Below are 14,470 nucleotides of genomic sequence, written 5' to 3'. Positions count from 1 at the left end.
GCCATTCAACATTACCCATATTACTTCTCATCACCCCGTTGTAACTGGGTAAAATGTCGGTTTCAACAGGGTGATATCAGTAATATTTTGGACTTCAACATTTCGCGAGGATTGCTAGAAGTTTACTGTTATTACTCAAATTCGCAATGTTATAACCAATTCAAGCCATTCAACATTACCCATATTACTTCTCATCACCCTGTTGTAGCTGGGTAAAATGTCGGTTTCAACAGGGTGATATCAGTAATATTTTGGACTTCAACATTTCGCGAGGATTGCTAGAAGTTTACTGTTATTACTTAAGTTTGCAATGTTATAACCAATTCAAGCCATTCAACATTACCCATATTACTTCTCATCACCCTGTTGTAGCTGGGTAAAAGGTCGGTTTCAACGGGGTGATAACAGTAATATTTTGGACTTAAAAATGTCACGGGGATTGCTATAAGTTTACTGTTATTACTCAAGTTCGCAATGTTATAACCAATTCAGCCATTAAACATTACCCATATTACTTCTCATCACCCTGTTGTAACTTGGTAAAATGTCGGTTTCAACAGGGTGATAACAGTAATATTTTGGACTTAGAAATTTCGCTGGGATTGCTATAAGTTTACTGTTATTACTCAAGTTCGCAATGTTATAACCAATTCGAGCCATTCAACATTACCGATATTACTTCTCATCACCCTGTTGTAGCTGGGTAAAATGTCGGTTTCAACAGGGTGATAACAGTAATATTTTGGACTTAGAAATTTCGCTGGAATTGCTATAAGTTTACTGTTATTACTCAAGTTCACAATGTTATAACCAATTCGAGCCATTCAACATTACCGATATTACTTCTCATCACCCTGTTGTAACTGGGTAAAATGTCGGTTTCAACAGGGTGATAACAGTAATATTTTGGACTTGAACATTTCACGGGGATTGCAATAAGTTTACTGTTATTACTCAAGTTCGCAATGTTATAACCAATACAAGTCATTCAACATTACCCATATTACTTCTCATCACCCGGTTGTAACTCGGTAAAATGTCGGTTTCAACAGGGTGATAACAGTAATATTTTGGACTTGGAATTTGTGGTACGATGGTGCACCATTTTCCAATTATTTTCCTCAACAGAAACAGACCGTTGGCCTCGAGGATCATTTATATCTTATCCTTATCCTCAAAATACCAAATATTAAGGAATTTATAACACTTTCATTATAACACAGGTAATATCATTTGGGTAATAACATGGTAATATTGGTAATATTTGGTCTTAGTCAAATTTTGGGGTGATATTACCGGAAATATCCGGTAATCTCGGTAATCGGTAACAAATTGCCCAGTGGGGAGGATTTGTTTTATTCTGATCTGTTGGGTTGTAGTCGTTATTTTTTTTATATGTCTGATTTAATTTGATTATGATGTTTTTATTGTTTTGTTTTTATTCAAATTATCTTACTGTTTTAATTATATTTATGTAAAGGACCCAGGGCCCTTATGGAAAGCAGATCAGGCAACCCTGTATAAATATGACAGCAAATAATAGATAAAAAAGGGAGAAAAATCAGAGTGAACTTTCTTTCCCATGCTGTTTCTTATTAATTTTTCACAGTGACTCGACTGAGGGCGCACAAAAGTATGCATGCGCATGATGTTTTCCTTTAGAATAACTAGAACTAGCGGCTGGATTTGAGTCTAATTCATTTCAAAATGGCTGCCCCCAGTCTGTCGCGATTTGTCGAGACTGGACGAAAGATTATCTGCGTTGGCCGTAATTATGCGTAAGTAACCTTCCAAGCGTAAAGAAAAGAAAGCTAAGTTGGCCTAGCCTTGGTTTATAAAAAGGTGGACGGATCTGGCAGTTAGGTCGATGAAAATGTTGGTGTGAAATAAACGTTAGATTAGACTAGTAGAATGTGTTGGGTTGAAATACACGTAGAGGGCGCTATAACCAAAACATGCAGTGAAGACTGTGCATGTACTTTTGCAGTGCAAAAAGCTGTCAGTTTCAGTCGCTGTTTGCGAGAGTATAGCCCGAGGGGGCACTGGCTTTCCTGGTTCCTGGTATGTGAAAAAAATTAGATTAGGCCAAGAAAAAAATATATATATGTTTAGCGTCCCCGCCCGCTTCCTTTTTGGAGGCTGCAGTGCAGGCCTCCTTTCTTTTTTGGGGGGAACACAATTTTAAAAAAAGATCAATCATTTTGGCCTCTTTGTCTGTTGCATCTAGGCCCATATAAAGTTGGTGTGTCATTTCCTGAGTCCAAGTGGCGGCCATTTAAAAAAAAAAAAGTGGCGGCCATCTGGCCATCTTGATAAATAGCATGGTCGGCCATTTTGGAGGGGGGTTGGAAGGGCCTCCTTTTTCAAAAAGGAAGGACGCTATTAAACATGTTTTTGTTTTTTACTTGGCCTAAGCCTTACTTTTTAAAAAGCCCCAGCCTAGCCCATATACTTTGCGTAATTTTTCATATTGTAGGCCTACTAGTACTATTTCTAATTATAGCCAAATTTTCATTCTTATCATACAATTTTAATTAACAAACCAATCATTTTCACTCTCAGTGCCCATGCAGCTGAGCTGGGGAATACCATACCGGCAGAACCCATCATTTTCCTGAAACCAACGACTGCGTTCATTACAGAGGGTACTCCAATAAGAGTAAGACTACCACAAAAAGAATGCATTCTAGTTTGGTTGTAATGCTCCACCCTCCCCTATACACCCACAATCCCCCCTCCCCTTCCCCCTCCTCCCATACTCATTTTTTTTTGTATATAGATGTCTTTAAACAATTTTCTTTCATTTTAAAAGCAAGTTGATTATTTTTGGCTGCTTCCAATGGGCAGTGGTCATACTTAAACAGTGCCATCAAAAATCAGAGATACTTTGACTGGAGGCATCTTCCAATGTTTTCTGTCTTGCAGGCTCCTCCTGGATGCAACAATTTGCATCATGAAGTGGAACTGGGCGTGGTCATATCCCGCCCTGGGAGAGACATCCCAGAATCCTCAGCTATGGACCACGTGGGCGGCTACACCCTGGCGCTAGACATGACGGCCCGAGACCTCCAAGATGCGGCCAAAAAGAAGGGTGCTCCCTGGACGCTGGCCAAGATGTTCGATACCTCCTGCCCAGTCAGCGGGTTCCTGGGGCGAGATGAGGTACCAGACCCGCACAACTTCCGGCTCTGGCTTAAAGTCAACGATGAGATGAGGCAGGATGGGAACACAAGTGACATGATTTTCAAGATCCCCGCGCTCCTCAGCTACATCAGTCGCTACATGTCGCTGCAAGAGGGTGACTTGGTGTTGACTGGGACGCCCTCTGGTGTCGGGCCAGTGCAAGGTGGTGATGTCATCACATGTGGCCTGTCAGATGGCTCATCAACCGATAAAGTAAACATGTCCTTCACAGTTGCAGAAGGAATATAAACTTGAACAAGTTCTGTACTTACGTCTCTCATTCATTATCTCTAAAAAGAACCTCAATTTATGCATTTTTGCAGTAAACCCACCATATTCAAATAATTTTTCACTGCATCCACTGGAAAATCTTTGGGGCTAGATTGAAGAAACTATTGCATCCAAATGTAATGTGGTGCCCTGATGAATACTCTTTAAATTCTTACAGATATTTATATATATACCTTTCGTTAAAAAAAACTATCTCGGCTGTTATGTTGGGTACATCTCTGGTTTTGCAGTTATTGCAAAGGGGGCTAAAGTAACTTTAAATTCCTGGGATAGATGTTCTCTAATGAAAAATTATGAAAAATGTATAAATTGTAAAATTTAAAAACAGAAATATTAGATTTTTAATTTTAAATTTCATACCTTAAAATTGTGTATTTACAGTTATTAAACAATTTCTGTAACTGAAAAAAATATTGCACTGTATGTCATTGAGCTTTCCTGTTTCATTGACTCGAGAACCTTTAATAAAAAAGGTAAAATATTGTTTTGCATCGACAAGATTGCAGTCCGTTTAAAATAAAACTGCAGCGACGTGGAGACCTATAAATTTCAATGCAAACAATTTATTCAACTCTTACTGAAAACAAAGTACTGTACTGCCCATGCTGAATACATCTGATAAAGCCACATAAAACACAACAATCTAAATATTTGTCAAAAAAAACTAAATAAAACAAACACGAGGTAGCAAATAACCTGTAACACTGTCCAAACTTTGGCAAATAATAAAAGCTTTACACAGTTCATATGAAAGAAACCTTTAAATGAAAGATGCACTATCTGTGGCAAAACTGACTAGGCAAGGTCATGGTATGAGTAACTAACATTACAAGTCTATGCAGATGGTCTGGCTACCTATTAAATCTGTAAGGCAATTCTATGATAATGTGCATACAAGGCAGGGTTCAAGACCAAGATGGCAACAACATCGGTCACACTTAGGACAACCATCAGTATAACTTGATGCTTTTGCTCACAATTAAGAAATGACTAATAATAATGTAAAAAAGACCCTTCATTTGATCCATTTATGCATTGAGATGAATATTTGACAGTGTATTGGCATAAATAAAATTATAGATGTTTCAAATCCAAAGAAAATTGCCAGATAGGCATTTAGATAACGCTCTGGTATAATTACATGTACCAGTATTTGACTACATTATTTCAAAACATTTATAAATCATGTGATTCAAACAAGTCACAACATAACAGTGGTGTTGTCAAAAAAAACATGTATTTGTTCAGAAGTATAGTTCTGGTATGAATACAAATGAGATAAGAACAAGTGTTACAGATTAAGACGATTACATTGTGGTTGAGAACATGTTGAAGAATACGTGCAGAAAATTTTCAACAGTCTGAGAAAATCTGAGAACAGTACAGCCATGAATACGAAAACACTGCAAGCCAGCAACAGGAATACGCCAAAATTTGAAATATTTGTGTACCTTGTATATTAGTTATAACTGAATGAATCAACACAAACATGTTGATATTTTATATTTCAAAATCATTCAGCCTAACCCCTGACTGTCAAAATATATTTCTTTTTATACAACACCTGTGCTCTTTTTCTTACATGCACAAATTTTAACTCTCCAATAAAGTATCTGTTCAAATATTATAATGAACTTGATGTAAACTATTATCTTTTGGTAAGTAAAGTACTAAACTGCAAAGCTGCTAAATATATTATAGAAACATTTCCACTTATACAAGGAAAGTGCTGTTATGGTGAAGACAAACTTACACATTTGTGTGCCCGACTTGTGCTTGACAAATTGATTTTGGGAGTCAGGTTGACGTAGCGGTACTTTCCTGGCCTTCTACCGCTGTGACCTGGGTTCAATTCCTGCCTGGGACAATATGTGAATTGGGTTTTCAGTCCATGCCTGATTGCGTGGGTTTTCCTCAGAATATTCTTCTGGGCTTTCCCCCACCTCTTAACTGTAATTTCTTCTCATTGTCTTCTCTTTACTGGTCCCCATGGGAGACCAGTGGATTCCACTGAATGACCCAGTTAAAACAAGAATTCATAAATACCCAAGACAGTTAACCCATTCCTATTGGTCGAGAGCCTGTCACATGGCCGGTCTTAAATGGATGATAAAGACATGGCTAGCTGGTCTTAAACCCTTTCCCAGTGTCACATGAACTTTGGACTCCTAAAAATCCAGTGCCTCTTACTGTTTTATTTTTGGTTGAACATTCACTTTCCTCATGTAGGCATGCGCAATGCCTAGATGCATATTTGAATTGTTTTGTCAAATAACTACAGATTTAATCTAATGCACTACATCTGCTTCTGGTTAAAAAAAAACAACAGTTACGGCAATACAAAAAACAGAAATTCTACTCAACATAAACAACAAAGTCAATATTTCACACAAAAAATAAAACAAAATTACTGTTCAAATGCAGGCAGTTATTTATCAAAATATTGCTGAATGATCAAATTTAAATACTCCTGCGATACCAAGAGTAGGAAAGTATTTTTACATTTGATTAGGAAGACCTCAATATAAAAATACAAATAAAAAACACCAAACTAAAATTTCATGGAAACTATCTCAAACTTAATGCTTGCATCTTTTATGTCAAAATGCTCATTTCATTTGGATGTATGGCAAGACTCCAATTTTTATGACAATGACATGATATTAGAATTACTTGGGCTTCTGCATCACAGCATAAACACTGTACTTTAATGCCGCGGTTACACTACTACAAAGGGATCATGCTATTGGTCGTTGGTTCAATATTTTCACAATATGACTTCATATGCTACATGTGTATGTCTTCTTGTCATCCACAGGGTTTATATGTAATGAATATTGCTCCTAATGTTCTTTTTGGCTTACAAACATGTGGTTATTTTGCTGAGCTAAGATAAAGAGCCTTGCGTAGTTAAAAAGAAAAGGAACCATTTGAGATTTCTTTTCTACCGCTTTTTGTCATCAGTAAGGACAATTTGTGTGGTAATATCCTCTGATTGAAAAGGGCCACTTGTGACGATGGGAACTCACACGTGGGTGTCTTGATGTATGTTGATACTGCACACAATCATACAGTGGTGTGGGGTGACTGCTTGGACATGTGAATGAAGTCTGAGATGATGTCATACCCTGCATCTCTGGCAAGATCTGAAGCTGTGGCGCCCTCCTAGGTTAGGGGTTGGGTGGGGCAAATAAGAGATGAAGTACAATTATATCACTGCCATAAAGGATGCACTTCCCAGGATTGATCCTTGTAACTTCTGATGTGAGATCATTAACAGATTTTTTTTTTTCAGTTCAGTTTTTTTATTTCATAACTTCCATAATGAACACAGATAATGTACTTAATTAATAGTAGATAAACAAAACATGAAAATAAATGACAAAGATAAATAACAAAGATACATGGAAAGCACTTTACAAAAATGTCATTGCCATCATTGTTTTTTGTTTAATTGGGATCAGTGTTGTAGTCGAGTCCATTACATGTCCTTTCATAAGTCACAAATAACTGGACGAACAATGACAAAGGAATATTTTTGTAACAGTTCACTTGAATAGCTAGTGACTTGACTTGAGACTGAAGGTGTTGTGATGGACTTGTGATGGACCTGTGATGGACTTGTGATGGACTTGTGATGGACTTGTGATATGGACCTGTGATGGACTTGTGGTGGACTTGTGATGGACTTGTGAAGGACTTGTGATGGACTTGTGATGGACTTGTGATGGACTTGTGGTGGACTTGTGGTGGACTTGTGATGGACTTGTGAAGGACTTGTGGTGGACTTGTGAAGGACTTGTGATGGACTTGTGATGGACTTGTGATGGACTTGTGATGGACTTGTGATGGACTTGTGAAGGACTTGTGGTGGACTTGTGATGGACTTGTGATGGACTTGTGATGGACTTGTGATGGACTTGTGGTGGACTTGTGATGGACTTGTGATGGACTTGTGATGGACTTGTGATGGAGTTTTGATGGAGTTTTGATGGACTTGTGATGGACTTGTGATGGACTTGTGATGGACTTTTGATGGACTTGTGATGAACTTGTGATGGACTTGTGATGGACTTGTGATGGACTTGTGATGGATTTGTAGGGACTTGCAGGGAGGTGTAATGGACTCTATTAAAACACTGGTTGGGATGGAGCAGTTGTGATCATCTTAATACCATACCTTGTTCTTGAGATTGACATCTGCTCCAGCGTGCATCAATTGCTTGACGACTTTGAGATGTCCAAACAGAGCTGCAGCATGTAAAGCACTCTCACCATTCTAAGAAGGAACAAGCAAACCCGGCAGTGGATTTTTGATTCAACAACACATTGAAAACTTGCTACTACACTACAAATTTAAAGATGTCAGATGTAAATGGCAAAGCTGCCCAATATATGTTGCAAATTTTTCCAGGAACTTGCCATCAAAAAGCCTCGAAATCACATTGATGCCTTTTTCGGAGCTTGAACACAAAGTGTTAATCTATTTAGTTGTATTTTATGAACTGTGAAATGGAAATAAATGTGAATGAATTATTATGATAGAATGTGAGCATTATTCATATTATCACACTCCTCTCAAATGTGTTCAAGTTTAGCAGGTAACTTGCAAAACTCTTGAAGGAACCATCCCCAAAGTAGGAGTAAGAGTGGAGAAACTTGGAAAAGTTTTCCAATAAAGCAGGACCTAGTTTTGAGAAAGTGCTTACCTCCAGTAATCCTAAACAAGCACCATGGCTGACCAGGTCCGACACACAATCAGTGTGTCCCTTATGAGCTGCCTTAAAAAGGGGAGTGGCACCATCCTGTCAATCAAACAAAATCATGAATATTCATATCAAACAATGAATATTCAATACAATCTCCGGCGCCCATACACAAGAGCTCAATGGCATCCAATATTGAGGCTTGATAGAGATGGGGGTTTCGGGCAAAAAACTTCTTTAAGTTCATCACAGAATGACCAATAAAATCTGTTCCTACCTCCCTGAGTATTGTCAAGCTTGAGCACGCGAGCAATCTGAGTCATTACAGAACAAGAAGACATCTGACAAAAACACACACAGAAAGACAGTTAATGAGACGGACAGACAGACAGACACCTAACCTCTCTTGCAGAATCAATCTTAGCACCGTGGGAGAGAAGTTCCCTGATGATGTCTGCATGTCCCATCTGAGCGGCAATCCACAGGGGGCTGGCCTTGTCCTGAGTAAACAAACATCAAACAACCAACCAACTTTAAATGTGAAGTCGATTTTTTGATAATGCAAGTCGGGCCATGGCCTCACACCTAGACTGCTTGTAAATTGGATTTGTTATAGGGATTCTATATTTCTTGTAGTCTGTTTGACCTAGTTTTCGAGGAGATTAACATGTAAAATGCTGTCATAAATGTGTTTGTGTTATTATTCCAATGAAGTTGACCTGTGTCAGAGTTCAAAAGGGCAAGTCTTTGACCCTTGAGAAAGCAAAGATGAGGCAGTTTTTAATAACACCCTTTTGTAAAAAAAAGGAATTACACAGCCTTGAAGCCATGAGTACACGCTGTCTATCCTTTTGTCTTTGTTAGGGGAGGGGATTGAAGGAGGGTTGGGATAGGGGATGTTTGGGGGGGGGAGGGGAGGGGAGGGGGAGGGGTGTCAAGAAATACTCACCAATCTTGATTGGTTGACATCGCAATCTCTTTCCAGGAGATACTTGAGCATGTTGTAGTGACCGTTCTGTGAAGCAATGAAGAGTGGTGTCGCACCATCCTGTACAACCAAATGATCAAAACACTGATGAGCTGACTTATACACTTACAGACTTCTCACCAAGATGTAAGTAGAGCTAAGCTCTTAAGACACTGCTGAACCACAGACAGTCGGGAACAATTGAAGAGTATGAATTGGCTTCCCAAAATTACATGCAAAATTCAACATACATTTTACCACATTTTTATCTGTGTATTTTTGAAAAAGATTTCCCTACTTTAATAGCAAGCTGCTTCACACATAGTTCCATTGCAGTATACTTGGTTCAGAAATATCACTGCATTCACTGGTATTGAAAAATTGGGAGAACTACGGTAAAGTTCTAGAACTTTGTAGTACATCCTGCAATACTCACGTTCATAGTCCGGTGTACATCAGCTCCTCTTGCAACAAGTTCCTTGACGACATCTAGGTGATTACACTGGCAAGCTACAAACAGTGGTGTACCGCCGTCCTACAGATACAATAACAAACGGTTCAGTGTCACGTTTTCACAGGCAGGACGCTAACAAATGCATTTCTCCTACAGTTTTCTTTCGTCCTTCAGACCATCACAGAGAAATAAAATTTGCCTTTCTTTTTTTCGTCGGAGATTGCCAAACAAGTTGCTGTAAAATTGTTGCAACTCACAGCATGCCTTGGCATGCCTTTCGGAGTGTCTCCTGATTTTGAACCGCGACAGGGTTCTAACCAGGGACCTCATGCTTACAAGTACAGACAGTTTCACCAAATAACTGGCTACCTGACTTGGTAGGTCCACCGACGCTCCTTTGTCAAGTAGTTCCTTGACTATGTCTAGGAAACCTCCTTGGGCTGCAAAGAACAGGGCGCAGGTACCGGTCTAATAAACAAAAACAAAAAGGTTTAAAAGTGAGTGAGAGAATGAGGCTGTGTTATAAATGTGTAATTCTGTCAACAGGTGCTGATGTTTACCGAAGTTTGGCTACAAACAAATTTATACTGTTTCACGTCGGTGAAGGGCAAAACCTATCTATGAATAGTTATATGCTTTTTTGAATGCAGGGCTAGGAATAGATAATGGCTGACTGGCTGTATCAAGTATGTTTTGGGGTGCATCTTACGTTTCTTCTCTCATCCACCTGTGCTCCTTGCTCCAGGAGTTCTTTGACACACTGAAGATGGTTGTTGGCTGCGGCAAGAATTAAAGGTGTTGTGCCCTCCTGCAAACAAGAATAAGGCAGGTTCCAGATTATTGGCTTACAGCTTCCAATGATTATAGCTGCACCAAGGTTTTTTTCTCGTGAACTTGAGTAAACAACTTCACATTCCTGACCTATTTTGCTACACTATATCTTACGGAAAAACAGTAACTTTCTTGCAATAAATTTAACAGTTTATACAGTCAACATCTGCCAGATATTTCTTGGTTTATTAAGTAAAATTCCCGGTTAAGAAACTAAAGCAGCTGATCGCAGTTGGAATGGAATTATTGTGGAGGATACCCTACGTTGCCTGATTGGGTTTGTTGGTTGAAACATGATCTGGACGAAACCAAACTTTTCCAGATGATCGTGGGGAGAGGGAAACTTCAGACTTTGCAAGATGGAGGAAGGACTTCTGATGTAGGAGACATCACAAGTCAGCAAAGACATTCCTTTGTCATTGTTCATCCTGTTACTTGTGTCTCGGCTGATGCTTTGATCTGCTACTCCAGACTTGCATGCTCTGGATGTTGCTTTGCCATCCCTATTCAAGAAACTTAGCTCCAACTCTAAAAGCAGGCTTCGATTACCTTATCCTTGCAGTCTACATGCACCTTGCCTCCATCTAATGATCTCCTGAGCAGGGATAGGTTGCCCTGCAAAGCAGCTAGGTGGAGCTGCTGGTCCGATTTGCTCTCCTTCTGTTAATGAGCAGGGAAAAACAACAACATTGAATAGTAAGTCAGTTGTAAGTTGTAACTGCAACTGCTCTATCTGCCAGAAATATTCAGTACATACCTGGTAAGTTGTCACTATTTTTAAGTAAAGGAGTCTGTTTTACTCCAGAGAAAAAAATATTTCTTGATACTGCATTGACTAGAATTATGAACACTACCTGAACAGGCGATTTGACCAATCTATAAATTGTGGTAAACTTGTGTTCTTTTTGTAATAAAGGGGAGCTTGGATAATCAAGGTCATCTTTGTCAAGGACATCATTGTATTGTGCCGAGTTCTAGCCAATTCCTTCCACTAAGAAAGCAATAACAAAACAATACTACAACTTTTTTTCTGCATTCATCATGTACACATACATATATTTATTTATCTATTTATTACATTTCTTTACCATGGGTGTCCCCAAACAGTTTAAAACTGGTTTCCACTGGGGCACAGCATATATGTATGAATTATTAACTAAACTTAGGCAAAGTAAAATTCAAACAGTACATCAATGAAACGGATTCCGTACTTTAATACTTTTACAAATACATGTACTATAATAATTTTACACAAATAAATCCATGTACAATTAAGTTTTAAACATTCCAGTATATTAGGCTATTGCTGATTTACGAGATGGGCGTAAAACCAGCCAAAAAAAAAACTTTGGGGGAAAAAACAGGGGGAAATTCCCATCTGGCTTCAAAATTCCCATCCGGTTCCAAAATTACCGTGGCAACCAAGTTTATAACTCCGTAGATATGCGCAAATGGCAGAGATATGACTAACGCCATATAACGGATGGCTTTAGCTTCGATTCAATGTACCTAGGGAGTTCATGGTTCTCAATTTTTCAGGCAGATTAAATATTTGAATTAAAAAAAACGTGTGCACAACTGCACATTTATCTTCCATGATCTTGCAGCTTATTGTATATATACATTGTAAAAAAATATGCTTTGGTACATTCAATAATAACATGAATAAATGGGGTTGTTTATTATGAGAAGATATTTGAATGCATTCACTACTCCAATGTCTGCAATCTGATATTGAGACTTGGCTGCAGTCTTGATATGATGGATGATGCATGCATACAGTAATGTGTGGAATGCAAGCAGGCATCTCAGGTTGCACAGTAGTCAACAAGTCCATGGGCAAGTACATGTTAGCATGTAGGGTTGAACATGTACACATGTACATATACTGTACACCCTTAAGGGATGCATACATGTATGTACATGCACATAATGCATTGCACACATGTACATGTGAAGAATTTATTTTCAAAACGCAACTATCCATTTGAAAAAGGTGAACATTTTGTACAGTTAGGCCAATTAAAAACAAATATCATGTTTTCATCCTGCCTTTTTGAAAAAACAAGGAAGGAGGAGGCCCTTTTTTTTGGCAGAATGACCGGCCTGGCATTTACTAAGTGTACATGCACATAATGCATTGCACACGTGTACATGTGAAGAATTTATTTTAAAAACGCGACATATCCATTTGAAAAAGGTGAACATTTTGTACAGTTAGGCCAATTAAAAACAAATATCATGTTTAGCATCCTGCCTTTTTGAAAAAACAAGGAAGGAGGAGGCCCTTTTTTTATTGGCAAAATGACCGGCCTGGCTATTTTTAAGATGGCTGCCAGCTTTTTGGGGGGGATTCAGAAAATGACATACCAGCTTTATATGGGCTAGATGAAACATACAAAGAGGTGTCACTGTTTAAAAATAAATCCTTTTTTTTAGGTTTTTTTTTTTTCAAAAAAATAATAAATAAAAAGGAGGCAGCCCCCTTTTTTTGGCTTTTTCAAACTTTAAAGAATAAAAACAGAATGACAGCTGTTTCTAAATTTCAATTTTGCCTAATTGTATTCTTAAGTTGTATTTAAGTACAAAATGTTTATACATGTGACAGCCATTGATTTGCTTTTTGGCAGCCAGGAGAGAGCTAGATTCTAAAAGAGAACAAAATGGCGTATATTGCATTTTGGAAATCCTGTCCACATGTATGTAATGTGTCTGCTGTCTATTGATTTTTACAACATGCAAATTTTAAAAGCATATATAAAGCAGCCTACATTGCACATATATTTTTTATCTCCAAAAAGATTCCAATAGGATTTTGGCATTTTAAGGGACTCTTGAAAACATACCTATTTTGATTTTATTTGTTTCATATTCTCTTGATTTGTTTTCAGCACTTTGAATCCTTCGGCAAAGGGGCTTTATAAATTCCTGTTATTATCAATTATTATTATTGGCAAGGGGAACACCTAGTCTAAAAACACAGTTCAGTCTTGTTTTGGAACCTCCTAGCCATCTGGCCAAATTATTCAAAAGCCTTCAGATTTCTCTCAGCATTCAGAGCGATCTTTCAGCATTTACTAATTACCATCAATATTCATGGTTGCACTCTTGTGTGTAATGACATCTCCAGATGCCCATCTGCTTAATTGCATTGTACACGTACCGTAAGTAATGGACTCATTTACATTAATTGTTACTGGCTGTTAAGTGGTACCATGTAGTTGTTATTCTCCATGGTGGTATATGGCATTTTGTATACATGTGGGGACATTAATTGTGTGGATAATATTTAAGCCATTTTAATTGTTAAAGCAGCCATCACCTACGTGGAAACAATTGATAGGTGCATTATTTGTACGCAAACAAAGAGTGATAAAAATGCAGTGCAATTAGGAAACACATAAACAGTTGTTTGTTTTATCAAAGAGCCATTAATCTCCTCCCCACCCCCATTTTTCACTTAGCCTAACACAGTCATACGTCATGACAATAATCATATACTTGATACAACAATGTTGTTGGTAGGGCAAGGTCCTAATTAGTAATTAGGGCAGGCTATAAAAAAATGACATGCCAACATTTGGAGATACATCACATACAAGACAAGTCATGCAAGTAGGAGTAGTACTCAGGATTTAATAAATAATTATTAATATAAATAAAGTTTTTGTTAAACAGGGGAGGGGGAATCTAACCCCCCCCCGTACTATAGGCTATGTGGAGAGCCCCCCCCCCCCTCCCCCGCGGGCCCGCCCCCGGCCGGCCTATGATGCCGCTGTGTGTAGTGCTAGTGTTACTTTTTACTGTACTGTAGAAATGAAACTTGCACAAACATTTGTTTCGATTTATTTTTCACAATACTTGCCTTAGCTGACATCTTCAGAAGCCTGATGACTCAGTCAATGTCAGAGCCTTCAAATCCAGCCCATCGGCGAAATAGATGCATCAAAATGCTTGAAATCCACTAAATATTGCTGTGTTCACGAGACGATCTTTAGCCCCCAATCGATCGCTTATCGGTCGTACATGTATAGACTT

The 14,470-nt window shown here is 38.3% G+C and overlaps 2 protein-coding genes across 2 annotated transcripts; one reads left to right on the top strand and one right to left on the bottom strand.

The window, feature by feature from the left end:
• The first annotated feature begins 1,671 nt into the window (after positions 1-1,671).
• Positions 1,672-5,260, top strand: LOC119729286 (acylpyruvase FAHD1, mitochondrial-like). Its single transcript, XM_038201897.1, has 3 exons — positions 1,672-1,778; positions 2,563-2,659; positions 2,926-5,260. Exons 1-3 carry the CDS (start codon positions 1,708-1,710, stop codon positions 3,430-3,432), a joined length of 675 nt encoding a protein of 224 aa, XP_038057825.1. The 5' UTR covers positions 1,672-1,707; the 3' UTR covers positions 3,433-5,260.
• A 612-nt stretch (positions 5,261-5,872) lies between these two features.
• Positions 5,873-14,470, bottom strand: LOC119729284 (ankyrin repeat domain-containing protein 29-like). The gene is made up of 10 exons (XM_038201896.1): positions 14,298-14,470; positions 10,982-11,092; positions 10,311-10,409; positions 9,971-10,069; positions 9,584-9,682; positions 9,130-9,228; positions 8,582-8,680; positions 8,184-8,279; positions 7,655-7,753; positions 5,873-6,639 (listed from the first exon to the last, which is right to left on the bottom strand). The coding sequence occupies exons 1-10, from the start codon at positions 14,307-14,309 to the stop codon at positions 6,541-6,543; spliced, it is 912 nt and encodes a 303-aa protein (XP_038057824.1). The 5' UTR covers positions 14,310-14,470; the 3' UTR covers positions 5,873-6,540.

The sequence above is a fragment of the Patiria miniata genome, unplaced genomic scaffold (genome assembly GCF_015706575.1).
Source record: "Patiria miniata isolate m_02_andy unplaced genomic scaffold, ASM1570657v1 HiC_scaffold_20, whole genome shotgun sequence".
NCBI classification, from domain to species: domain Eukaryota; kingdom Metazoa; phylum Echinodermata; class Asteroidea; order Valvatida; family Asterinidae; genus Patiria; species Patiria miniata.
The sequence above is the reverse complement of the archived record's forward strand: the minus strand, read 5'-3'. Positions and strand labels throughout refer to the sequence as shown.

Coding starts and splice junctions, on each gene's coding strand:
- LOC119729286 (XM_038201897.1), top strand. CDS start 1,708: ATGGCTGCCCCCAGTCTGTCGCGATTTGTCGAGACTGGACGAAAGATT. Junction 1,779..2,562: donor TGCGTTGGCCGTAATTATGC/GTAAGTAACCTT, acceptor TTTCACTCTCAG/TGCCCATGCAGCTGAGCTGG. Junction 2,660..2,925: donor CAGAGGGTACTCCAATAAGA/GTAAGACTACCA, acceptor TCTGTCTTGCAG/GCTCCTCCTGGATGCAACAA.
- LOC119729284 (XM_038201896.1), bottom strand. Junction 10,070..10,310: donor AGGTGGATGAGAGAAGAAAC/GTAAGATGCACC, acceptor TTTGTTTATTAG/ACCGGTACCTGCGCCCTGTT. Junction 7,754..8,183: donor CTTGTTTAGGATTACTGGAG/GTAAGCACTTTC, acceptor GTTCCTTCTTAG/AATGGTGAGAGTGCTTTACA.